Source organism: Porcisia hertigi, chromosome 27, assembly GCF_017918235.1.
Source record: "Porcisia hertigi strain C119 chromosome 27, whole genome shotgun sequence".
Taxonomy (NCBI): domain Eukaryota; phylum Euglenozoa; class Kinetoplastea; order Trypanosomatida; family Trypanosomatidae; genus Porcisia; species Porcisia hertigi.
In genome coordinates, this window is record NC_090586.1 from 759,389 (window position 1) to 785,203 (window position 25,815).

At 59.0% G+C, this 25,815-nt stretch overlaps 5 protein-coding genes across 5 annotated transcripts; all 5 read right to left on the bottom strand.

Annotated features, from left to right (window-relative positions):
- Window positions 1–608: 608 nt before the first annotated feature.
- JKF63_03358 (uncharacterized protein) lies at window positions 609–2,186 on the bottom strand (the record flags this gene model as incomplete). Its single annotated transcript, XM_067899362.1, has 1 exon — window positions 609–2,186. The coding sequence occupies one exon, from the start codon at window positions 2,184–2,186 to the stop codon at window positions 609–611; it is 1,578 nt and encodes a 525-aa protein (XP_067756152.1).
- A 1,308-nt stretch (window positions 2,187–3,494) lies between these two features.
- JKF63_03359 (uncharacterized protein) lies at window positions 3,495–12,248 on the bottom strand (the record flags this gene model as incomplete). Its single annotated transcript, XM_067899363.1, has 8 exons — window positions 3,495–6,446; window positions 6,489–7,265; window positions 7,308–8,084; window positions 8,127–8,903; window positions 8,946–10,067; window positions 10,101–10,418; window positions 10,449–11,952; window positions 11,986–12,248. The coding sequence occupies 8 exons, from the start codon at window positions 12,246–12,248 to the stop codon at window positions 3,495–3,497; spliced, it is 8,490 nt and encodes a 2,829-aa protein (XP_067756153.1).
- Window positions 12,249–13,581: 1,333 nt separating this feature from the next.
- On the bottom strand, window positions 13,582–14,700 carry JKF63_03360 (uncharacterized protein; the record flags this gene model as incomplete). Its single annotated transcript, XM_067899364.1, has 1 exon — window positions 13,582–14,700. The coding sequence occupies one exon, from the start codon at window positions 14,698–14,700 to the stop codon at window positions 13,582–13,584; it is 1,119 nt and encodes a 372-aa protein (XP_067756154.1).
- Window positions 14,701–15,614: 914 nt separating this feature from the next.
- On the bottom strand, window positions 15,615–20,819 carry JKF63_03361 (uncharacterized protein; the record flags this gene model as incomplete). Its single annotated transcript, XM_067899365.1, has 1 exon — window positions 15,615–20,819. The coding sequence occupies one exon, from the start codon at window positions 20,817–20,819 to the stop codon at window positions 15,615–15,617; it is 5,205 nt and encodes a 1,734-aa protein (XP_067756155.1).
- Window positions 20,820–23,388: 2,569 nt separating this feature from the next.
- JKF63_03362 (uncharacterized protein) lies at window positions 23,389–25,710 on the bottom strand (the record flags this gene model as incomplete). The annotated part of the gene is made up of 1 exon (XM_067899366.1): window positions 23,389–25,710. The coding sequence occupies one exon, from the start codon at window positions 25,708–25,710 to the stop codon at window positions 23,389–23,391; it is 2,322 nt and encodes a 773-aa protein (XP_067756156.1).
- Window positions 25,711–25,815: the final 105 nt, after the last annotated feature.

Here is a 25,815-nt window from a genome sequence, read left to right on the forward strand (position 1 = left end):
GGAGACTAAAAAAAAAAAAAGAGCTGCACATAACGGATGTGTGCGTCCCTACAGGGCTTCGGGAGCCGTCTGTATTGAACAACTAGAACGTCAGATCACCCTGAAGACAAGCCCTTTTCGTGTATAATAAAAAAAAAAAACAGGCCACCTTGACAGAATGACGACAAGTTGAAAAAAAAAAAGGGAAGACGGAAAGACACACTGAAGGTCATCCGCACTACCGGCAGACCGAGGAGCATGCATACAACAACGAAAACAGCAATGCATCCAAACAACAAGGCGACTGTCCACGTACACACCGACATCGGCTCACCCCTAAACGGTAAGCTTCACATCATCCACAAAACGATGCCCAACTCCGCTCGTGTTTCTCTCCAATCACGATGCGAAGACGACATCGAAGAGGTTACCCGGGTCCCCAGCGGACCGTCAGAGCCGCTGTGAAGAACAATTCAAATGCGCACCTCTTTCTCGGAACCTCCCCCCCTCCGCCCCGCACCGCACCGCCCACACACACACACAAAGCTTCCTTCCCGCTGAGTTGCGCAAGCCCAGCATTGCCCCCACACGCACATCTCACAAAACGCGCGTGTGCCCAGCACTCTCGCCTACACGTGGGAAGTCTCCACGTACTTCGGCACAGCGGACTTCAGCGCGTCGCTCGCCTTGGATGCAAAGCGCTTCTGGAAGCTGTCTTGGAACATCGCAACCAGCTCCTTCGTCGTCTCGTTGAACACCTTCACGTCCCTCCACGCCTTGCGGGGGTCCAGCAGGTGCGCAGGCACCTGCGCGCACTTCTTCGGGATCTGTAAGCCCCAGCCGGGGTACACGCTGTACTCCTCCCTCTCCAGACTGCCGTCGTGAATCGCGTTGATCACGGCGCGCGTCACCTTCAAAGGCATCCGCTTCGCGCCGCGGTCTGCGCGGCCACCAGCGTAGCCGGTGTTCAGCAGCCACACGCGGGCATTGTGCTCCTTCATCTTCTTCGCCAGCTGCTCGCCGTAGAACGTCGCGTGGCGCACGAGAAACGGACCGCCGAAGCACGACGAGAAGATCGGCTTCGCCACCGGCTGGCTGCCCGCCTCCACGCCAGGCACGTTCGCCGTGTACCCCATGATGAACCAGAACATGGCCTGCTCCGGCGTCAGCCGCGCAACCGGCGGCATCACGCCGAACGCGTCGTTCGTCAAAAAGATCACGTGGTTCGGGTGTCCCGCAACCGCGTGCGTCAGCGCACCGGGAATGTGCTCCAGTGGGTACGCAACGCGCGTGTTCTTGCAGATCGACTCGTCGTTGAAGTCGATCTCGTGCGTCTTCATGTCCAGCGTGCAGTTCTCCGCCACTGCGCCGAACTTCACGGCGTTGTAGATCTCTTCCTCCGTCTTGGGGTTCAGCCCAATCGCCTTGGCGTAGCAGCCGCCCTCAATGTTGAACACACCGCGGTCCGTCCACACGTGCTCGTCGTCACCGATCAGCATCCGGTTCGGGTCCGCGGACAGCGTCGTCTTGCCTGTCCCGCTCAGCCCGAAGAACACAGTCACGTCGCCCTTCTTGCCAACGTTCGCCGAGGCGTGCATACAGAGGTGGTCCTGGCGCGGCATCAGCTCGAACATCACTGTCAAAATGCCCTTCTTCATCTCACCAGCGTACTCCGTGCCGAGGATCACCTCCTCGCGAGTCTTGAAGTTCAGCGACACGGACGTTGTCGACGTAATCCCGGGCACAGTCGGGTCCGCCTGGCATTCGCCAGCGTTGTAGATTGTGTACTCCGGCTCGCCGAAGTTCGCCAGCTCCTGCGGCGTCGGGCGGATCAGCATGTTGTGCATAAAAAGCGCATGGTACGGCCGTGTCGTCAGCACGCGCACCTTCAGACGGTAGCGCTCGTCGTGCCCGGCAAAGCAGTCCACGACGAACAAGTGTTTGCGCGAGTTCAGAAAGTCAAGCGCACGCTTCTTTGCTTTCGCAAACGACTCCTCGCTCAGCTTGATGTTTACATTACCCCAGTCCACGTTCTCGCGCACGTCCTCCGTGTCCACCACACGCTTGTCGCGCGGCGAACGGCCGGTCTTCGCGTACGACAGCACGCACAGCGCGCCGCGCGCGCTCAGTTTCGTGTCCTTCTCAATCTTCAGCGCCCACTGCACCAACTCGGGGACAGTGAGATTGCGGTGGATGATCGGGGCCATGGTCGACGCAGTGAAAGGGGGGGGGGGAGGGGGGAGGAGAATTTGATGAGGTGTTTTGATGAGAGAGTATTGTTTGTACGTTTGCCGGCCAATATGTTAGTATACACTCTTTATTGTGGTCGTGGTGGTCGTGGTGCTTCGCGTTTTGATTTCGTGTGAAGTTTGTTGTTTGTGTAATGGTTGCAGTTTTTTTTTTGGTTTGACTGTGTGTGATATCACAAAAAAAAAATAGATACTATATAGATAGATACAATTCTCATGAATGTGTGTTATTCATAGAAGGAATCTATCGAGGGGCGGGGGGAGGAAGGAGAATCCAAGGCGTATAGAGACTCTGCGGTCGATATGCGACAGGAAAGCGGTTGGATAGCGAAGATGGTGTGGAAATGGAGAGGGGGAGTGGTGAAATCAAGTGGCGGTGAGCGGGTCGAGAGAAGGAAAGTCTGTAGAACGGAGCCGAATGCCCTGCGAAGAAAGCGTCGCAAAAAAAAAAGGGGTGCCCCATTCCATTTTGAACGCGTGCCTTCTGACTATCGAGTGAGATGGGGAGAAGAGTGGCTGAACCGGCGCGTAGTGGACCCCCCCCCCCGCGCGCGAAGAGACGCAATGTGTTGGGTCCCTCCTCGTCGGTAGAGAGATGAGGTTTATAGCTTCGGAAAGGATCAATGTGACGCAGACTTCCATGGCTTTTGTTCTGCCGGGAAGGGAAGAAGGGGGGCGAGGGGGGGGGGGGCAATGGTTTGTAAAAATGTCATTTGGTATTGCGAGAAGACAGCCTTGATGTGAATCGCGCATGGCCTGACACCATCGTAGTGAACAAAAATCTGACGAGGGAGGGGGAGAGGGGGAAAAAAAAAGACGACACACAAACACACAAACGCAGAGTGGCACATGAACACAGATAATGTAAAGATTTAAAAAAAAATTTCTCAACAACTCAAAACCCAACCGGCGATAATTAGTGAAGAAAAAAATGAAAGGAAAGGAGCGGTGGCGAAGAAAAAAAAAAGAGAGACCGCTCTCTGTACAGGAGCGCGGGTGCGGGGTGTTGATAGCTCCTGGTCAAGACTTCTCTGGCATGCATGCAAAACCAATGGCAAACAAAGAGGCAAAACCAAAAAAAAACGGGAGACTTGAAGCAGCGTACTCGCATATCATGGAGGCCAAGGAAAAAGCACGTGCGGGGAAAGTGCGAGAGAAATGAAGCGCATCATCCCCCCCCCCCTCCCCTCCAATACACACACACACAAAGCTCCACCAACGTGGGGCCCTTCGCAAGTGGTGTGTGGGCGCTTCTAGGAAGTGGTGTCAAGTCCGAGTTCGTTTTCGTCCTCGAGTACCACGAGTGGAGAGCTTGCGCGCAGAGCCACTGTGTGATGACAACGTTGACGCCGCCGATTTGGTCGACGACGACGAACGACGCACATGGCGACCTCGTGCGCTCATCTGGTCATCGCTAGCCTCAGCTCGCTGAGAATTCGCTGTAAGCGGCGCTATATCAGTCGAGGAGCCTGTGGTGCCTGCGGAATGACTTGTGCCGCTATTTCTATGGCCCTCCACAACCTCGCCGAACAACGGCATGAGCGGTGCCGGTGAGGTCAATGCAATAGTGGTGTGCGTCTCATTGTTGACAGCGGCGCATGTTCGTGGTGCCAGCTGGTTCACCGGCGGCGCAGCCGATGATGAGACTGGGTTGTTCAGCGCGTCTGCCTTGTTGCACAGCGGTGGGGCTGTGGTGAGGTGTCCACCGCGGGCCCCGCTCTCAAGCATGGCGGTGGTCGTGAGTGTATTGATAGTGTCGGCATACTTGGCGACAAGGCCCTCAGCACGCTCCAAAGCTGCCGCTTTGGCGACCAACTGGTCCTTGAGCGTGTCCATGACCGCCCTGGATTCGAGCTGCGCAGCCTGCGCCCTCTCGAGCTCCACTTCGCGGTCGTGTACAAGGGCTTGCAAGTACTTCATGCGGTCGGTCAGCACATCTGTCGCCGACGGACCCGACGCAGGTGAAATCAGGGGACCGGATCCCCTGCGAGAAACGGCGAGACTACCGCAACGGCTGCGAGTAACGCCGGTGTCCTCTGAGCTAACTCCGTACTGGGCCTGCGTGGCAATCAGGTGTGTCGTGATGTCACTGAGGCTCTCCCGCAGTGCCTCCTGCCGCCGCACCGCCTCAAGCTCTGGGGCAGCTTTGCTTAGCATAAGATCCCGTGATCGAGCCTTCTGCTCCTCTAACTCGGCCTCCCGCACTCTAAGCTGCTGGCGAAGCTGCTTTAGCTCCTGCATCGTGCCGCCACCCGCGGCAGTTGTCATGCGCTCCAGTTGATCATGGCGCTGCTCCAGCTCCGCATAGTCGGCACGCAGAGCGGCCAAATCTTCGCGTAGTTGTTCAGCGTCCATAGCCTTCGGACGCAGTGCAGTGATTTCCTGCTCCAGGGCCGCGCAAGACAACTGGAGCGTCGCCTCTCGCCCCTTGAGCTCACGTGCCTGCTGGCGAGTGCGCGTGAGGTCTGCCTGCAAGCTAGAAACCTGCAAAACCTGGGCTTGCTCGACGGCCTCTGTGATAGAGGCTGACCTTGTGAAGCGCCGCGCTGCTACCCCGGGAGAGACCGCTGCTGCTGGGGATAATGAGGCTGGTGTCACGGATCCGGTTACCTCACTGAGGCCACGCAAGCCGACCTCCAGCGAACGCGAGGACCGCCGCAGCCGGTCCACGTCGCGGGCAAGTCTACGGTTCTCCTCCAGGAGCGTGCGCACCAACGCTTGCTGTTCCTTCAGGTCATCCTCGACCACAGCCAGCTGCTGCTCCGCAGAAAGCTGCGCAGCTGCCGCACGCGCTTCAGAACGTCGTGCTTCCACGACTTCTGCTGTAGTAGCCGCCATCCTCTGCCTTAGCTGCTCCTCAAACTCGGCCTGGGCTAACGCAAGCTTCTCCGTCGCGTCATCGATAGCGGCAGACAAGCTATCCGCGCGGTCTCGCTCAGCGATCGCGTCGCTTGCCAATGTATTCATGGCGGAGCGTAGGTTACTCAACTCCACATTCTTATCCGCCAAAGCGCCACGAAGATCTGCGATAGTGCTGGTGGCAAACACCTGTTCGTCAATGAGCCGTGCGAAGGCTGCCTCCGCGCGACTTCTAGGCACCGCGCGCTGCATAAACGATGCACTCAACACCTGTGCAGAGCCGCCCACCTCCGTAACATCTTCGTCCTCTACTGCCATCCCACGACTCTGTCGGCGCGCGCGGCGACTCAAAGGCCGGCTATCTGCGTCACTGGTGTCGCTTGTAGTCGTACCCCTCTCCAGGGCCTCAAGGCGCTGCTCCATAGTGGCAACCCAGTCCAGCGCTCGACCCCACGGCGACAGCACCTTCTCGATTCTCGCTGCCATGCACTGTCGGCCCTTCGTTCGTGCCAGCGCGTCGCAGTGGGGTGTTGCCGCGTCTTTTTTGACAGACTCGCCATCTTCACTCGGCGAAACCGCTCCCTGTGCCGCCGCCTCGACCGCACCACAAAACGCCTTCGACATGTCCACAACATGCGCCATGGCCAGACGGACCTGCATAGTCTGGGCGGAAAAAGCAGAGGTGGTTGCCTCTAGCACAACACGGAGTCGCTCCTCTTCCTCATACTGCGCATCTAGTCCTGCCGCCGCACAATCCAGATCTTTCTGTGTCGCTAGAAGTTGGGCCAACACCTCTTCCTTGTCAAGCAGCGCACGCTCTAGCGAGTTCTGCAGCTTCGTCATCTCGTCCGCCAGTGCCGCCCTCTCTGCACTATGCAGCGCTGCATCGCTGTTCAACTCTTCCACGAGTACCTCCTCCTTTGTTAAACGGTCAACCGCCTGTGTCAACGCCACCTGCACATCTTCACTCCGTTGCAACAGCTCTAATAACTCTGCGGCACTACGGTCAAGTGCCGCCCGCAGCGCCAGCACCTCCGCCTCCGCAGCCTCACGGCGCTGGGCCTCTGACGCGCACCGCTCCTCAAGCGACGCAACAGCACCCTCCACGTCCGTCTGATGCGACGCGAACGTCGTCACGGCAGCACGCGAAGTCGCCAGCTTCTCCCTCAGCTCCGCGTTCTCTGCAGCCAGTGTCGTCACGCGTGCCGTCAGCTCTGCTGCAGTGCCCTCCGCCGCAGCGTGCGTCGCCTCGTGCCTGCTCTCCGCCTCTGCAGCGCGCGCCTCCAGATCTGCAACAGTGCGTGTCGCGCGCGCCAGCTCCTCCGTCGTGCGCGCATGCTCTGCCGACAGCTGTTCGACCTGCTGCCGCGCATCCTCCAGCTGATCCGCAAGCGACTCCAGCGCCGCGTTCATTACGCTCAGTTCAGACTCGGCAGCAGCGGTCTGGGCGGGCGTTGGCGCTGGCGTGGCGTGCTGGCTCTCCGCGTCCCGCGCAGCCTTCTCTAGCTCCGCCACGTGCGCTTGCAGCTGCTCCACGGCGCGCTGTCGCTCCACACACAGCTCGCGGTGTCGCTCCTCGGACAACCGCAGCTCCTTTTCCTGGGCCTGAGTTGCGACGAGCTCGTCCCCCAAAGCCTTCATGACCTCCTCCAGGTGCGCCTGCTGCGCGGTGCTGGTGGCCTTAGCCTCGGCCAGCGCGCGAGACTGCGACTCCAGCTCAGCTTCGACGCGATCGCGCTCCACCTGCATGTCGGCAATCACTTGGCGAGCAGCTTCGAGGCTAGCGAGTTGCTCGGCGCTCCTGGATGCAGCTGTGTTGGCCACATCGAGTGCCGCCCGCAGCGCCAGCACCTCCGCCTCCGCAGCCTCACGGCGCTGGGCCTCTGACGCGCACCGCTCCTCAAGCGACGCAACAGCACCCTCCACGTCCGTCTGATGCGACGCGAACGTCGTCACGGCAGCACGCGAAGTCGCCAGCTTCTCCCTCAGCTCCGCGTTCTCTGCAGCCAGTGTCGTCACGCGTGCCGTCAGCTCTGCTGCAGTGCCCTCCGCCGCAGCGTGCGTCGCCTCGTGCCTGCTCTCCGCCTCTGCAGCGCGCGCCTCCAGATCTGCAACAGTGCGTGTCGCGCGCGCCAGCTCCTCCGTCGTGCGCGCATGCTCTGCCGACAGCTGTTCGACCTGCTGCCGCGCATCCTCCAGCTGATCCGCAAGCGACTCCAGCGCCGCGTTCATTACGCTCAGTTCAGACTCGGCAGCAGCGGTCTGGGCGGGCGTTGGCACTGGCGTGGCGTGCTGGCTCTCCGCGTCCCGCGCAGCCTTCTCTAGCTCCGCCACGTGCGCTTGCAGCTGCTCCACGGCGCGCTGTCGCTCCACACACAGCTCGCGGTGTCGCTCCTCGGACAACCGCAGCTCCTTTTCCTGGGCCTGAGTTGCGACGAGCTCGTCCCCCAAAGCCTTCATGACCTCCTCCAGGTGCGCCTGCTGCGCGGTGCTGGTGGCCTTAGCCTCGGCCAGCGCGCGAGACTGCGACTCCAGCTCAGCTTCGACGCGATCGCGCTCCACCTGCATGTCGGCAATCACTTGGCGAGCAGCTTCGAGGCTAGCGAGTTGCTCGGCGCTCCTGGATGCAGCTGTGTTGGCCACATCGAGTGCCGCCCGCAGCGCCAGCACCTCCGCCTCCGCAGCCTCACGGCGCTGGGCCTCTGACGCGCACCGCTCCTCAAGCGACGCAACAGCACCCTCCACGTCCGTCTGATGCGACGCGAACGTCGTCACGGCAGCACGCGACGTCGACAGCTTCTCCCTCAGCTCCGCGTTCTCTGCAGCCAGTGTCGTCACGCGTGCCGTCAGCTCTGCTGCAGTGCCCTCCGCCGCAGCGTGCGTCGCCTCGTGCCTGCTCTCCGCCTCTGCAGCGCGCGCCTCCAGATCTGCAACAGTGCGTGTCGCGCGCGCCAGCTCCTCCGTCGTGCGCGCATGCTCTGCCGACAGCTGTTCGACCTGCTGCCGCGCATCCTCCAGCTGATCCGCAAGCGACTCCAGCGCCGCGTTCATTACGCTCAGTTCAGACTCGGCAGCAGCGGTCTGGGCGGGCGTTGGCACTGGCGTGGCGTGCTGGCTCTCCGCGTCCCGCGCAGCCTTCTCTAGCTCCGCCACGTGCGCTTGCAGCTGCTCCACGGCGCGCTGTCGCTCCACACACAGCTCGCGGTGTCGCTCCTCGGACAACCGCAGCTCCTTTTCCTGGGCCTGAGTTGCGACGAGCTCGTCCCCCAAAGCCTTCATGACCTCCTCCAGGTGCGCCTGCTGCGCGGTGCTGGTGGCCTTAGCCTCGGCCAGCGCGCGAGACTGCGACTCCAGCTCAGCTTCGACGCGATCGCGCTCCACCTGCATGTCGGCAATCACTTGGCGAGCAGCTTCGAGGCTAGCGAGTTGCTCGGCGCTCCTGGATGCAGCTGTGTTGGCCACATCGAGTGCCGCCCGCAGCGCCAGCACCTCCGCCTCCGCAGCCTCACGGCGCTGGGCCTCTGACGCGCACCGCTCCTCAAGCGACGCAACAGCACCCTCCACGTCCGTCTGATGCGACGCGAACGTCGTCACGGCAGCACGCGACGTCGACAGCCTCTCCCTCAGCTCCGCGTTCTCTGCAGCCAGTGTCGTCACGCGTGCCGTCAGCTCTGCTGCAGTGCCCTCCGCCGCAGCGTGCGTCGCCTCGTGCCTGCTCTCCGCCTCTGCAGCGCGCGCCTCCAGATCTGCAACAGTGCGTGTCGCGCGCGCCAGCTCCTCCGTCGTGCGCGCATGCTCTGCCGACAGCTGTTCGACCTGCTGCCGCGCATCCTCCAGCTGATCCGCAAGCGACTCCAGCGCCGCGTTCATTACGCTCAGTTCAGACTCGGCAGCAGCGGTCTGGGCGGGCGTTGGCACTGGCGTGGCGTGCTGGCTCTCCGCGTCCCGCGCAGCCTTCTCTAGCTCCGCCACGTGCGCTTGCAGCTGCTCCACGGCGCGCTGTCGCTCCACACACAGCTCGCGGTGTCGCTCCTCGGACAACCGCAGCTCCTTTTCCTGGGCCTGAGTTGCGACGAGCTCGTCCCCCAAAGCCTTCATGACCTCCTCCAGGTGCGCCTGCTGCGCGGTGCTGGTGGCCTTAGCCTCGGCCAGCGCGCGAGACTGCGACTCCAGCTCAGCTTCGACGCGATCGCGCTCCACCTGCATGTCGGCAATCACTTGGCGAGCAGCTTCGAGGCTAGCGAGTTGCTCGGCGCTCCTGGATGCAGCTGTGTTGGCCACATCGAGTGCCGCCCGCAGCGCCAGCACCTCCGCCTCCGCAGCCTCACGGCGCTGGGCCTCTGACGCGCACCGCTCCTCAAGCGACGCAACAGCACCCTCCACGTCCGTCTGATGCGACGCGAACGTCGTCACGGCAGCACGCGACGTCGACAGCCTCTCCCTCAGCTCCGCGTTCTCTGCAGCCAGTGTCGTCACGCGTGCCGTCAGCTCTGCTGCAGTGCCCTCCGCCGCAGCGTGCGTCGCCTCGTGCCTGCTCTCCGCCTCTGCAGCGCGCGCCTCCAGATCTGCAACAGTGCGTGTCGCGCGCGCCAGCTCCTCCGTCGTGCGCGCATGCTCTGCCGACAGCTGTTCGACCTGCTGCCGCGCATCCTCCAGCTGATCCGCAAGCGACTCCAGCGCCGCGTTCATTACGCTCAGTTCAGACTCGGCAGCAGCGGTCTGGGCGGGCGTTGGCACTGGCGTGGCGTGCTGGCTCTCCGCGTCCCGCGCAGCCTTCTCTAGCTCCGCCACGTGCGCTTGCAGCTGCTCCACGGCGCGCTGTCGCTCCACACACAGCTCGCGGTGTCGCTCCTCGGACAACCGCAGCTCCTTTTCCTGGGCCTGAGTTGCGACGAGCTCGTCCCCCAAAGCCTTCATGATCTCCTCCAGGTGCGCCTGCTGCGCGGTGCTGGTGGCCTTAGCCTCGGCCAGCGCGCGAGACTGCGACTCCAGCTCAGCTTCAAGTGTGATTATCTGAGTCCTAAGGTCGGCCTCCACACGGTTGTGCTCGGACTGCATTGATGCCATAGTCGCATTCATGTGCTCAATGCATTGGCGCGCTTCCTCGAGTTCCGCGAAGTTCTCTTTTGGTCTGGATCCTCCCTCGTCGTCGTCGTCATCATTTTCACGGAGATCTATGGGTATTTTGGTCGCTGACCAACTATTCGGTTGCCGCACCGCCTCCTCCTCTTCCACTGGTGGCTGTGGTGATTTAAGAAAAGCAAGCCGCTGCTCTTGCAGTTGGCGTAACTCAACGATGACGTCGTCTCGGTCCCGGACGAGAGCGTCACGCTGGGAAAGAAGAGTGGCGACCTCATTTTCCAATGCACACATATCTGAGGTTGCCTTGCTATCACCGGGTGAGGATGCTGTGGGCCCCAGAGCCGCACCCACTCCAGTGTCTTGATGTTGCTCTGGCTGCTGCTGCTGCTGCTGCTGCTGCGGCGGATCCTCACGCTCAAGGTCATCAATGCGGTTTCGGAGCTCATTTAGCTGCTCCTCTAGGTTGTCGCGCACGTTGCGGAGATGCTCCATCTCCGAGGCCTCGCTGAGTAGCTGTTCCTGTGCGATGCGAAGGTTGTCAGCCAGCCCCTTGTTGCCACTGACCGCCGCATCGAGCTGCTTCTGACGCAGCTGGTTTGCCTGTTCTGCCAGCTCCAACTCCCTTTGCAGGTGATGGACAAGGGACTGCATCTGTTCATTGCGGGCCTGGACGGTCTGTCGCTCTTCTATTGCAGCGGCGAGAGAATTGTGAAGCTCCTCCTGCGACTGCTGCGCGATTTGAGACTCCCGCCGCTCTTTCTCCTGCAACTCGGCTATTCGAGCCTCTGCCTTGGCCAAATCAGCGGTGAGGTCACTGTAAGAGGCTTGAAGTGCAGCATAGTCCGACTTTGACATCGGCGCGCGCTGGGTGAGAGCGGCAACTAGCTTGTCTTCTGAGGTACGCAACTCTGTGCACTGCTGCCGCAGCTGGGCAATCGTGTCGTGCAGACCTGTAAGATCGGCGGCGGCAGTAGCGCTAGCTTTTGTATGCTCAGCCAGCGCCGATTCATGAGCTGCGCGCTCCTCGTCGAGACGCTGGCTAAGAGACGTGTTGAGGCGCTGGAGCTCCTCAAGCTTGGCGCGCAGCTCCACAGACGCCGCCTCATCCCCATCTTGTACGTCGCCCGTGTTCAGTGGACCCCGCGACGGCAAGGACTCAGGCGCTGCTGCACCCTCACTGGGTATGTTGATGGATGGCCGGGCAGACGCAGCTCCGGTGGCGCTGGTGCTGCGGCGCTGCGAAAATGCTGCAGATGCTCTCTCGTACTCCTGTTGCAGTTCACGAAGCTGCGCATCCTTGAGAGCCAGCTGAGATTGATAGAAATGGACAGCAAGGGAGGGGTCCTTCCCGCTCAACAGGGACATCTTCGCCTGTATGTTGCGGGCCCGGCCCTCGGCCTCAGCGAGTTGCTCACGGAGTTGTGTATTGTCCTCCTTTACCCTCAGCAACGCCTCGCTCGTCCTCTCCTGCTCACGTCGAAGCCCATCAATCTGCAGGTACCTGCTTTGAAGCTCTTGCTTCAGGTGGGCAACCTCGCTACGGTACTGGTCGCGCTTTGCGTACGCCTCTTGAAGGTGTGTGCTATACTGCCTCGATGCGTCCTGAAGGTGGGAAGCGTACTTGTAGAGATCATCGCCGCTGAGGCGGTCAATGTTGCGGTAAGCAAGCGACATCGAGTCACTGACGCCGGTGCGAGTGGGGCACCGCTGCGACATGGGCACACCACTGGTTGCCGCATAAACAGCACATGACGTCGGTATCCCGAAGCCTGCAAAGCCTGCCGTGGTGGCAATAGCGTCGTTGGGCCGTGGTGTCGATACTGCTGCTGCTGCTGCTGCTGTTGCTGATGGCGGCAGCGGCGGAACCGCAAGCGCGCGCGACTGCGCCAGTTCCCGCACACTGATCGGTCGCGCAAGATCGGCAGAGAGAACGCCTGCTGGCAGTGGGCGTGCGGGTTGGGCAACGTACGAGGAAGAAGAAAACGAAGTGCGCGCTCCGTGCGAGGAGGTTAACCCCTCGTTTCGGAGGAGCGAAGACTCCTGGGGCACACCAGTCTGGTTAAAGTCGTTGACCCACATGTGCAATGTGTGCGCTTAATATATATATATATAATGTATATATGAACAGGTAAGTTCCTTTTTCTTTTGCTTGGACGGCTGTCCCTCGTTGTCTGGTCTGATCTGGTGCCCACTTGCCCCTCGTCGCCGCCGCCACCGCCCGTTGAGCTTAGTTTTTTTTTTTGCAGCCTTTATGTGTGTGTGTGCGTGTGTATCCTTCCGTAGAAGCTGGTTCCCTTTAACCCGTTCCGTGCGATTTTGTTACAGCTTTGTGTCGTGTGCACGCGTGTGTGTGTGTGTGTGTGGGGGGGTGTGGGTGGGTGTGGGTGTGTGGTGATTAAACAGCAATATATCAAACAAAAAAAAAGAAGCCAAAGTAAAAGCAGCACCACAATGACACGGGGAGCCCCTCTCACCACCACCACCACCTCCCTTCACGCTCGTGTGGTACGTTCGAGGCTATCGTGGTTCACGTACCTGTGCGTGTGCGTATGAGTGATCGTGTATTCCGAACGTGGCACTTGTAAACTTCGATGATTCTTGAAGCTCCGAGAAAAAGTGAGGCACCAAGACGCCAAAAAAAAAGGGGAGGGGGGGATGGGAGAGGCCGCCGCTGACGGCAACACATAAGTGCTGCACAAGAGAAAGGAGGGGAGAGGCAGCGGGTCAGGCTGACGGCGAAAGGAAAAAAAAACCTCATCAGCTACGGCACGCACGCATGCACGCAGACAGTTACAGCAGCTCCACCTTGGCCACTTAAACACCACTTCCCTCCGGTATAAGGCTTCGGAAATATGTGTGGCGCTGTGTGTATCATAGGGGGGGGGGGTTCATCTGGAAGTCTGTGGCCCCTCGATATGCATCAGCATGGGAGGAGATTGACGTGCATGTCGTCAAATGTTTTGCTCTCACGCGCCCAACTCTGTGTTGTTTGCTTCTCTTGTGTGTGGTGTGGTACTGTGCGGTGTTGTTGTGTTATAAGGGGAATTTTCTCTGTGAACAACTGTCCTCACATCAAACATGCAAGAGAGGAGCCCCCACCCACCCCACAGCCCTCCCCCCTCCCTTCCCTTTCGAGGTTTGGCGGGAATGGTGGTGCTGCGTGAAACAAAGACACTGGGAGAAGGCGGGGATAGATTCATGTGGCCTCGGTGATCATGTGCGTCCCGCCTGTATGCGCCATGGGACAATACAAGGGGCTATGAGAAGAGCGACGCGGAGGTCCTGCAATCCTGCCTCGCCCCCGCTCCTCTCTCACACTCCCCCTCTTCCCCCTCCCCTCCCCCTCCCCCTCCCCCTCTTCTCGCCCCTTACACATACACGGACCCCTGCCCACAAGTGCGATTCATCACCGCTACTGAGACTGCGTGTTGTGCTGCACAATAAACACATCACCATCCTGCATCACGTACTTGTCATTCACCATCTGCATCTGCATCTCAGCAGACTCCAGATTGGGTCGTTGGCAAAACGTGTCCCACGCCATCACCTTTGCACTTGAAAAGTTCTTCTCGAAATCGGAATGGATCTCACCAGCCGCCTGCCGCGCGGTCGAACCCTGCATCACTGCCCAGCCATGCGCCATCTTCGGTCCGACGGTGAAAAAGGACTGCAGCTTGAGCAGTGCGTACACCTGCCTCATCAGCACCGTGCCACGCGGCTCAGCAATGCCGTACTCTTCCAGAAACATTTGCCGCTCCTCGGCCGACGCTAGCTGCGCCGTCTGTTCCTCGATGGCGGCCGACACACGGCAGGTTCGCGCAGCCCCGAAGACGGCCTCCACCTCACCTGAGAAAGCGTTCCCGTCCTCCACACTACGCTCGTCAACATTCAGAACAAACATCATGGGTTTGTTCGAGAGCAAGTCGTAGCTCTGCAGAAAGTTTTTCTCCGCTAGGGTCAATCTTGCATCCAAAGCCATGTCCGCTGCTGGCTTTCCCTCCTCTAGCCACTGCCGAAGGCGCTTCAAGAAACCGTTCTCAACGTCCTGCGCCCTCTTCGTCTTGTGCACTTTGTGTATCCGTCTCTCCACCACCTCCAGGTCAGCCAACATGAGCTCGCTCAGGATGACGTGTATGTCCTCCAGCGGCTGTGGAGTGTCAAAGCCTTCCTTGGCACTCTCAAAGCAGCGTACTGTGTGCAGCAGCACGGAGCAATTTCGGATGTCAGCCAGAAACTTGTTGCCAAGCCCGGCCCCCTTCGAGGCCCCAGCGATCAGCCCTGCCACATCGGTCAAGTCTACCTCGACGTCCACAATTTTATCGGCTCCCGTAAACTTGGCAAGATGACGCAGTCGCGGGTCGGCCACCGACACCCTCGACGTGTTCGCATCAATCGTACAGAAGGGGAAGTTGCCCGTTTTTGCCATTTGACTGCATGTCAGGGCGTTGAAGAGGGTCGACTTGCCCACATTGGGCAGCCCCACGATACCAGCGGCACGCCGTTTCCATAACGCCACACTAAGTCGGAGCATCGAGGGGGCGAGGAGGGAGGGGAGGGGAGGGGAGGGAGGCGGTGGTGGGGGTGCACCGTCTTTGATGTCCATTGATGAACAGGTGCAATGATGTGCACAAGCGAGACAAAGGAGGGGAGAGAGAACGTAATACAATCACAAGGCGGGTGAAGAAAACAAAACAAACGATCGCCAGAGAAGCGGTGGAAGAGGATTGGAGAGGGGGGGGGAGGGGATGGAAGGGGGGGAGTGCAGGATAAGCGCCCCGAACAAATGTCAGCGGGAGCCGTTCACTAGCCGGAGATGACAAAACAGTTCGGTTGCGCACACACACACACACACGCACAAACCTGACTACACCCACTCTCGCAACAAAGGGGAAACATGCGCCCCCCTTCTACCCCTCTCCCGCGGTGTCAATGTATATGGATGCGTGTATATATACATATATATATACGGCTGTCTGTACGCCTTTAAGGCCTCGTGATTTTGTAGACCCCGTTCTTGTCGAGGCGCACATAATTTCTGACAACTCTTTGTGTTGGTGCGCGTGCACGTGAGAGAAACATAGGGAAAGAAGCACACAGACAGGCCCGCAGCCATACCCTTCCCCATCCCCCTCACACACACACACACACAGACACACACAGACACACACATATAATAAAATATATATATATATATTACTTCCCTCGCTAGATAAGTCGATCGAAGAAGAAAACAGACACCACAAAATTTGAGAGGAAAAAAAAAGCGGAAAGACAGCCACAAAAAAAAAAACGTCTTACCGCCGCGCGCACATCCAACACGCGCGCATCTCGCCGATTAGCGAGGGGAAGGCAAACCAACCCGCCCTCCGCCGCCGCCGCTGCTGCTGCTGCTGCTCCCTCCCCCTCCCCTCCCTCCTACCCGCCCCTCTGCCCTCATCTTTTTTTTTACAAGAGAGTGAGGAACTCCCTTGGTTCGTCGCCTTGCTCGACATACAACACATGCACATCAGCGAGCACCTCTGTCGCAGTACTGGCCTTGCCGACCACACCTGTAGGGCCGACGCCAATGTCACTGCCGTCAGGCAACTTGATACTGCAGCTCGTCCACTTCCCAGCCTCTAGTGAATCCACCACCGCGGCATACCCCTCCTCTGGCTCGCTGGAGGCTAGCATACGCTGCACAAACGCGTGTACTACATCGGTCAAGCTCTCCGCTGCATCGGCACCACGCCACAGGTAGAGAGAAGTGCCGGTGCGTTGCTGGAAGCCGAGCACGTAACACCGGTCCTCCTCGAGGTCGTCCAAGTCTGCAATCACCACTTTTGTCGCCGCGGTAAACGGATAGACGTAGGCAAAACTCTCCCCGTCAGTCATGCGCACGGCTGCGTGTGTACGGTCATCGCTTGCGTTTCTGCTCTTGTCTCTGTCACCACCATCGGCGACAGACGCAAGAGCTAAGCTTGGAATGCCTGATAACGGCAGAGGGGTACCGGCTGAGCCCGTCTTCGAGCCCTGTCCCGCCGCAGTTACGGAAGAACCAATGGGCAGCAAAGAGGCCTTTGGGAACCGACTGGTAGTGAGTACTGGATTTGACGCGGCAGCGGCCGCCGACGCAGTGACAGCGTAGTCGCCGGACTGCAACACGGGAACACCAATGGACTCCATGCCCGCAGTGTCATTACCCGCAGGCCTTTCGCTCTCGCCGGACCGTCGGAAGGAGCTGCTGTTGTCATGAAACGACACATGCAGCTGTCGTGGTGTGCGAGGCGTCTGTCGCCCGCTGCGTGATGAGGACGACCTCAGCGCAGCAGGGCTCACAGGCAGAAGAGCTGCAGACTGCATTGTGGGTGGCCCCGACGAGGTTGACTGATGGTCGGCCGCGGCTCTGGTTCTTCTACTCGCGCCGCTGGCCTTGGCGGCTTTTTCACGTGCATGCCGTCGCACCGCCTCGCTGGACTCAAGCTGCTCCTCTTCGGCGATGTAGTCACTGAGCATCGCGCCGAGTCGCAAGTTGGAGAAAAAGACGTCCCATTGCGACTGCCGCGCAAACTGGATACGCACAGGGCTTGCAAGATGCCTTGACAGGAGCCGCTGCGTCAACTCCAGTGACATAGCAGCATACGGGAGAGGAAACAACGAAGAAGAACGCGGCAACAAAGCCATCGATACGGCTGGCAGCAGCCGCACCTGCAGCAACGGACAGAATTGCACCGCCTTCCCAGCATTGGTGATACTTGTACGCGCCTCGCCGTGGTAAAAGCTGAAGCGTAACATGCGACGGCAGGCAGCGAGGGCTCGCTCACTGTACGCCTTGCCCAGACACTCCGGGCCCATCACGACGCATCCAGTCACAACATTTGTGTCTTTCTCATCAGCAGGGCTCTCGCCAAGATCGCCATCTGCGCCTCGAGACAGGCGTGGACGCGGTTGGGACTTCGGCATACTTCGCCGGGCGTCGGCGTAGCCGCTGCTGAGACTATTTATGTCGTCTGCAGCTTGCCCAACCGGCGCAAACAAAAACAGGTAGCCCAGGCGCGGATCGAGAGACAACGTGTTGAGGTGCGCCGCTGATTCCCCTCCCATGTCGATGGCGCGTGTCAGGACATCGCTGCGCAGCTGCTGGTGTGCCTCCTTGTCGCGTAGGGAGAGAAAGCCAGGCGCCTGCCGTTCCGCCGCAGAGCACGACGGGGATACGGAGATTGGAATCGAAGAACGCGACGCAATAGCCCCGGGTACGGTGGAGGATGTTGCACAATCAAAGTACGCCGTGAGCTGGTAAGAAAAAGGCATCGGTGATGAGGAAGTGTAGGGGGCGTAGGCGAACACGCTATTTAGCATCGGGGTGGACAACTGCGCCTCCCAGAGGCGCAGATTCATGATGAAGCCGAAGTTTGGGTTGCACACCCTGCGGCGCTCGCGCACGAGCTCGTAGGCACGGTCGTAGCACAGACCCTGCTTCCACATCACGTAGGCAATGACGAAGGTGCACGAGCGAGACACACCCTGCTGACAGTGCACAAACACACGGCCCTGATGCCTCTCCAGCGCGTCTTCGATGAAGGCGTTGACGATGGGAAAAAGCGAAAAGATCGGCTCATCAGCGGCGTCGCTCAGGTTGAGCCTCAAATACCGGAAGAGATCGGGGTAGAAGCTATCGAGGCACCAGCTTACGGTGTTCACCACGTGGGTGATGCCTTTGCGGAGGAGCTGCGCTCGATCCCGTGCGGCGTCTTCACCGCCAACGTAAAGACGCGGCGAAATCTCCGTCACCTCCGGTTGTGCTGCCTTCAATCGCTGCGCGCGCTCCTGTTGGGTCTGCACCTCGTCGTAGTCCTCCTCCTCCTCCTCGGCCGGTGGTTTTTCTGGTGCTGGCGGTGCCCCGTCGCAACTCGCCGATATGTCCCTGACGCCGCTGTCTGCGTGATCGGGCTGATGCCAAGTATGCGGCAAATGGCGCTCGGCAAGGCGACTGCCCGCCTGCATAGTCTTCTCTTTGACGCACGGGAGAAAGGAAATTTTTAGATCCGGGAGAATGTCACTGGTGGGCTGCGCCGCTGCCTCCCCGTCCTTCTCTGCGTCCAAGAAGGACTGCAGTTGTGGCGCCAGTGGCGCTGAGTGGGGCGAAGGCGAGGCAGGCGTAGTGTTCTTCTTCACAGAGGCACTGTGCAGCGTCAGACATGCGTTCACATTGGCAGTGTGCGATGAAGGGAGACCGAGCGTGTTGAGCGGGAAGCTAAAAACTGAGCCTGCTGAGGTCGACGGGGTTGGTGAAGTACCCACGGGATCCAGTGGAGTGGTGCTGACAACGCGGCGATGGCCACACGGTGTACCTAACGCAGGTGTTGGCGTCGGTGGTGGCGGCGGCGGCGGCGGCGGCGTTGCTGGTGACGAAGAAGTTGGATCCCAGGCATGTCGCGGGGGCCTTCCGAGGCGAAGAGTCATGGAACCAGTTCTGATGGAATGCGCCGAGCCTGGGGACCTGGTGGCAGTGGATGCGGCCGGTGCCGCCCGATGGAGGTCGAGGGGCTGGGGACCCTGTAACCAGCTAGAAATGTTCAAGGAAGGAATCGATGGCACGATGGAAGAGGTGGCAGTCACACTGGTGACCGCGCCATCGCCAAGCACGTTGCGACGCGATGGACGCAACGATGGTAAAGGATCATAGTGCCAGCTGCCCGTTCCGAGGGGGTCCGGACCTGTGCCCGAGCCGCCCGTGACCGCTGCGGATCCGCTGCCAGGCACGGAGTAACGCGCCGAGTTCAACGGACTGATCACGTCGCCAGAGTGCATCCACCGCGGTGTGCCCACACGAACGCCGTTCAGCACGCGGAAAACGGCGTTTAGACTGTACAACTCAGCAAGATTAGGGGACACCACCGTGCTGGTGGCGTGGTCGTTGCTGCTGCCAAATGCCCCTGGGTGAGAGCCAGTGCTCGGCAGCGATGCGGTGAGGGGAGCGGCGGTGCTGCTGCGCTTGTTACAATGCAGCACGGGCACAGCAACCGAGGCGGGGCGCGTGACGGCAAGCAGCTCCCGCCACAGCTCTGTCGATACCTCCAGTGCAGACTTGAGATGCTGGAGAGACGAAATCGGGTGGTTGATATCGCCGTTGGAATCACTCGAGCCCCGGCCCTTCGTGTTGCCCGCTATTCTTGTCAAGGAAGCAACGGCGCCGCCACTCGCGTTCGGCGACTGCGGGGAGCTGGTGGACGGATTTTCGGCATCAGAATGCACGACATCGCCGCCACTGCCACGACAAGCAGGGGTGATGTTGCGAGTAGTGTTGGTGGTGCGGGCGCGAGTGATGGCGTCTATTTTGGTTGTGCTCAAATTGTAAAACAGCCGGCGATCGAAATCGGCGCAGTCGAGGAAGAGCCTCTCAATTGCGCGGGCTGTAAACAGCCCAGCGGCAGCTGTGATGGCGTCCGCCTGCTTGCCCGTGAGGAGGTGCACGCTAAACTGAAAATCAGAGGTACGCGGTGTCGCCTGAGAGGAAGCGGAGCGCGGGGATGCGTGCGAGATACCACTGGACTCACCCCCGCTTCCTGTGGCGGCTGATGTGGCCGCAGTGGCGGCGGCGGCGGCAGCAGCAGTAGTAGTGCTGCGCGGGGTCGGGCGGCCACTTGTCGCCCCGTTCGTCCGCGGTGTTGAGTAGGGTGACCCCCAGAAGCCGGCACCTAAGCCGTGGTTCCCCTTGACGAGAATCGGCCGCGTCATGTCGCTCGAGAACGGTGCTGAGAGACCGCGAGGGGTGAAGAGCTGCAGCATGTCTCGTGGCCACTCAGGGTTGGCAGTGGCACCCATTGAGGCACTATTCGCCTCTGATCGCGCGCCATCATAGGCCGGGGGAACAGAGGGCAACTGAGTCGCTGCCCGGGTACCTGCAAGGCCTGCGGAGGGCTTTGCAGGTAACGTGCTCGTCAACGGTGGCGCTGACATTGTAGCCCGCTGCACAATAATGAGAATATACACCTCAGCCGCCTTCAAGTCGATGCAGCGCGTGAGATCAACTGGCTGCACCGAGACCTCTCGGAATAGCCACGAACGTGGCGATAGTTGCATCTCAAGCGATACCGATGCAGGCGCAGCCCCTGACTGACGGCTCGAGTGGCGCTGAGAAATGGAGCCGTCGTTTGACTTCGGCAAAGACGAAACCGGTTCCATCGCAAGAGGCGCGGTAGCGTCCCCGTTGCCCGACATGCCGTTCGAGCCCCTCTGACGGGAGCCGTTATACTCGTGGGGACTGTGCAGCAACTCACCAGCCGGCCCACTGGCGCATGTCTTTGCAGAAGCAACTAATGATAAGCCAGACTTGTCTGCCGGCTTTCTGTTCCACCCCTGTCCAGGTGTCAGTTGCGGCTCACCACCGCCTGGCAGCGCTTTGGAAGTCGTCGGGATGGCACCAATGCGATGGCGGGTGCCGCTTCGATCACGCGTACAGCGCAGAACATGAAGCGATGTATCGTAATCAGTGAACTGCCGCTCAAAATCTACCCTCATCATCTCCTTGCGAAATGCCAGACTTTGCTGGCTGCCAGTCAAACTCGCGGCATCCCTAGGAATGAGGTCAAGGAACGATAAGGCATGTGCCGAAGCCTCGAGATCCTCGAGGGAGAAAGGCGAAGCGCTGGTAAAGATGCGATTGCCCATTTTTGATCGTGTTTTGCCTGCCTTTCCTCCTCTCCCTCCCCACCACCACCAGCAGCACCAGCAGCAGCAGCAGCGTTACAACGTACGTACAATCTTTTGTTTTCCTTTGTGGGCCAAGATCAATTACACAGAGAGAGAGAGAGACACAGAGAGACCTGAGATGCAATCGAGAAAACGAACGATATATAGAGAGACTATGCAACGGGGAAGAGAGAGCGTTGGTCGCCTAAAGGAGGCCGATAATGCGGAATAAAAACGCAAGAGAGGGGGGAAAGAGGGGAAGAGGAGAACCGCTACTAGATGAACCACAGCAATCCAATAAACAATGTGAAGGAGAAAACTGGGGCAGAGCAGCAGCGATGCGCTGAAGGAGGGGTGGGTGGGGGAGAAAAAAGAGGACGGAGAGACAAATGAACAGAAACGGGAATCGGGCCCGAAACAAAACCCTCAAAAGAAATCCCCTGGGGGGAGGGGGGGGGAGGGGGAGGGGGGTTGAGAGGATAGGATAGGGAACCCACAAGACAGAAAAAAAAAAGAAAGGAAACTCAATCAATTTCTCTTGGATACTGTGCACGCTATCCTCCTCCCCCCCACACACACAGTCTCTTTCAGACACACACACACACACACACACACGCGCGAGCCCCAATATCGTTGTACACTAGCCTGGAGTGTTCTCTTTGTTGTTGCTGTTTTGTTCGTTGACTGATCTTTCGGTTCCGATGTGGCGACTGTCTTGCGGATCCGAGCGTTTGTGGGTGGTGTCTACGATTTCTTCTTGTTTCGCTTCGTTTCACTCTCCTCACATACTCAAAGAATTGGCCAGACGCACACATACAGGCACCCACAGAAATAAGTGCGACTGCGATTAATAGGAGGAGATGCGAGAGCAAGGAAAATTACCAATGCAGAGATGCAGATTTAAATTTATAAATCCACAAGTGTGTGTGTGTGTGGGGGGGGGGGGTGAGTGTGGGTGTGTGTGCGTTTGGTCATGCACAATTCGAATATGTATATATATATATATATATGTATACGATTTTTAAAAGAGGGAAGAAAATTACACAGAGAAAGAGATTCGACAGAAAATGAACGAAGCCGAAGACATCAGAGTAGATTCTTGACCCAGCACGGAGACACACACGCACGCTTTTATAGCGTACTCCACTCACACTCAAGAACCATCAACTGTAAACAGTGTTGATACCGAAATGCTACGAGTATCGCTGCAGATCATCGACAAATGGCTTCAGCCTCTTGGCCTGAAGGCGCGCGCACGTGTGTGTGTGGGTGGGTGTGGGCGTGTGTCCATGTGACACATATGTGTGTAAGGGTGTACATTTGGGAAATAGTCTAGGGTGTTAGTGTGTTCATCAGACACACACACACACACAGACACCGATGCACTACTCTTCAGAATTAAAACGTACGTGGGCTACACCGTATAGTCAAACTGTCTTTTTTTTCTTCTCTCTTGATACCATTGGAGAGGATCCGTAGCGGTAACCCCCCCCTTACTGTGTGTGTGTGTGTGTACATAATAAATCCTATACGCAGAGCCAGTGGTTGTCGTCATCGCAGATTACAATATTTTCCCTTTTTTTAGGAGAGGGAGGGGGGCACCTGCATATTGCATCGTGATCGTTGAGCATGCCTGTGACTCTCTTTTTTTTTCTCCCCCTGTTTTCATTCGTTTTTTTTCTCCTCCTCTTTTACCATTGAAGATAAACTCGGGCCTTTTGGTTTGTTTGTTTGCGGCGTGCTGCTCATCATCATCAGAGAAAAACATTCACGCATCAGAAAATGGGGGAGTGGCCGAGGGGGAGAGAGAGAGAGAAATGTATAGGATGGGACACTACGACAGAATGTGACACCGCAAAACACGGGGAGAAAGAGGAGGAGAAAAATAGGGGAGGGGAGGGGAGGGGAGGAGGGAGGGAGGGGAGGGGGCGGCGGTGGTGATTGGAAAGCACCAGTCATGGCGGTGACGTAGGGAGGAGGAAGCAAGAATGCGAGCGTCGAAAACTGAGAGACCAAATTGAAAACAGGGGAACCCCCCCCCCCCACGGGTGGGGAAAATAATAATCCTAATAAACTTCGCTATTGTACATGGATAGAACAAAAACACAAGGTGCGTGTGTGCCTCTGAGAAATCTGAGAGGAAGAGAGGGGGAGAAGGGGGAGAGGGGGGGAGGGAGGGGGAGAAGGGGAGGGGGAGAACAGCAAGAAAGCCTCGCTGGAATATACGCCAGAGAACTGAAACACCAACAGGCGAGTACCGACCAGAGAGAGGCACCTAACAAAGACAGATGGGCACTCCATAGAGTAACGACGGGATTGTGAAGATGAAGAGACAAGACAAGCACACACAAACAGGGAGAGGGGGGAGGGAGGGAGGGGGGAAGGTGACACTCATGCGCACGTACGCAGGTAAACCTCAAGTGTGTGCCTGGACATAGGGCCTGTGCATCACCCTTCCCTGTTGCCCGTCTCCCTCCCCCTCCTCCGGGAATGCTGTCGTCCTTGACCCACGCACCACAACCCCTCTGTCGTCTTGTCCTCCGGGCTCTCACCGCGTTGCGGATGCGTCGCATACCGGCTGGACGTAGTTAATAGGGAATAAGCCGGTGCGCTGGTTGCATACCCCTTTAAACCAGCCCTCCTCCGAGGCGCGGCTAATACAGACGATTTGCTGCCCGGCCTCAAATGTCAGCTCATCAGGCGCACGGGCGCGGTAGTCGAAGAGCGCCTGGAACGTTGCCCCCTCCATGTGGGTCGGGAGTGGTGCAGCCGGGGCAGCAGTAGCGGCACTTGTCTCAGCGACGACGCCGCCATCGCTCACCACGCTGGTCGTTGAGTTGCCTACCGGCCGAGAAAGGGACGCCGCATGGCCCACCGCGTCGGGCACGCCCTTCAAGGACGAAGATGCGCCAGTTACGCTCTCTTTATCAAAACGAAAGCTGTCCTGCCTCACCATCGCGTGCACGCGCTCAACGAAGCTCAGCGCGGAGGGTTTCACCGCAGCCGTACCAGTGACAGTTGACCTGATGCCCGCGGCACTGGCTGCATGTAGCTCACTCTGCCGCGTGCTCGGTGCAGTCGCGCCGCCAACGTCCACGCTGCGCAGCTGCTTCTGGTGTTGATGCCGGTTGTGCGTCGACATCTTCTCTGCCTCTAGCTCGCTCCGTAGCGTCTCAATGGCCGCTGCCTCGCGCACAACAGCGGCTGCGCCGTCCGCCTCGGTGACGACGATGGTGCGGTAGTCTAGCACAGTACTCCAGCGATTGAGGTTCATCTTCTCTACAATAAGGCGTGGGTGCACGTACGTGATGCCAGCAAAGTCAAGTGACCGCAAAGTCGGTGTGACGGCCCACTCGGCCCGCTCCAGCTTCTGCCGGATGTGCATCACCTCCTGCGCTAACTTCTGCCGCTGTATCGACAGCCGCTGTTCCGCCTCCGCGTACTCCTTTGCTTGTGGATTGAGGGTGTCAGAGAAAAGCTCACGCTGCATTTTGCTTGCCTGCATTTCCTCGTCAATCTTCTGCAGCCGTCTCTCTTTGCGGTAGAGATAACGGCTAGCGGCAATGTAGTAGTCAGAGAAGCGTGTAAAGTGATGCTGCTGCACGAGCCGCAGCATCTCCCCGAGAGCGTGCTGCTGCTTATCGTACTTGGAGGCAATGTTGTCGCAGCCATCCAGCACAAAGTCGTTGAGCGACATCGCAATGTCACGCGCAGAGGCTGCGTTGTCGATTGTGTCCTGCAGCTTCTGTGCATGCTCCATAGCAGCCTGCAGAAAACTCTCATGCCCGCTGCGCCGTCCTGCCTCGCGCTCCTCCATCTGAAGCCGCCGCTCCACCTCCTTGCGCCGTTTCTGGGCCAAAGTCGTCAGTTCACTAGAGCAAGTCTGCAGTTCCTGGAAAAGACTGAAGATTCGATTCCAGACGCTCTGCTGCTTCTCTTTATTCTGCTGCAGGAACTCGTCTGACTCCGTGCGATCGGCCTCGTAGCGCTTGCGCTGCTGTCCATCATCACAGTTGTAGTTGGCCATCTGCTCCTGTATCTTGAGCAGGTCCTCCTCGCAGGTCTCAATCAGGCGGTGCTTCGCTTCGATGACGGCGGTGATGTTGCCGGACACCATGCGAAATATGGCCCACCGCCGCCGCCGCTCGCTGTTGTGTGACTCGGTGTAGTAGTTGGAAATGATTGGGTATTGGTCGGTGATGAGGCGCAAAATGTGCTCGTACACGTCGAGCTGGCGGGATGAGATGTCCTCGGCGAGGCCCATCTCGCCATTTGCAATGCTCGCCTCCAGCAACTGCTCGCACTGATCGATATCCGGGGAAAGCTCGTCGATTGTGTTTTGGAAGGTGGTCAAGTCGCTAAAAAAGCCGCGCGTGTTACCATCGTCGATGAGTTTTGTTTGCAGCGCGTTTGTGATGAAGGAGAGGTCACGCGGCTCGAAGATGACCGACTTCAACTGCGCCTCAGACTCTTCAATGAAGCGACGCTGCCTCGGGGTGATGAAAGAGCTCGACTTGGTCTGCTGAAGCGTCGACACGAGCTGAATCACGGCCGGCAGATCCGCGTGCTGGTTCCCCTCCAGCTCCTTACTGCGGCGCAGAAGCCGACCCTCCGCCAAGTGCAGATTGCAGTGCTCAATGACAGCCTTGCTGTTCCAGAAGTCGCCCTTCGGCGCTGCCACGTGCTGCTGGAGCTCCGACAGTTGCTGTTCACATCGCTCATACTGGAAGTCTAGCTGTGAGATGCTCTGATCGAGCCACGACTGGTATGCGCGAAGAAACTGATCGCTGCGCACGAGACTCTCCAACTTCGACTCTTCCTCGAGGTAGACACGCTTGTTGCGCTCGAAGAGCGAGACGGCGGCGGTCATTTTCTCCCCCGCTGGTGGTGCGGGGGCCAAACCACAAATGTTGATATGCCTCTATATGGAAGAGGACGGACAGACAGAGAGACAGAGGTGGGGCAAGCAGAGAGC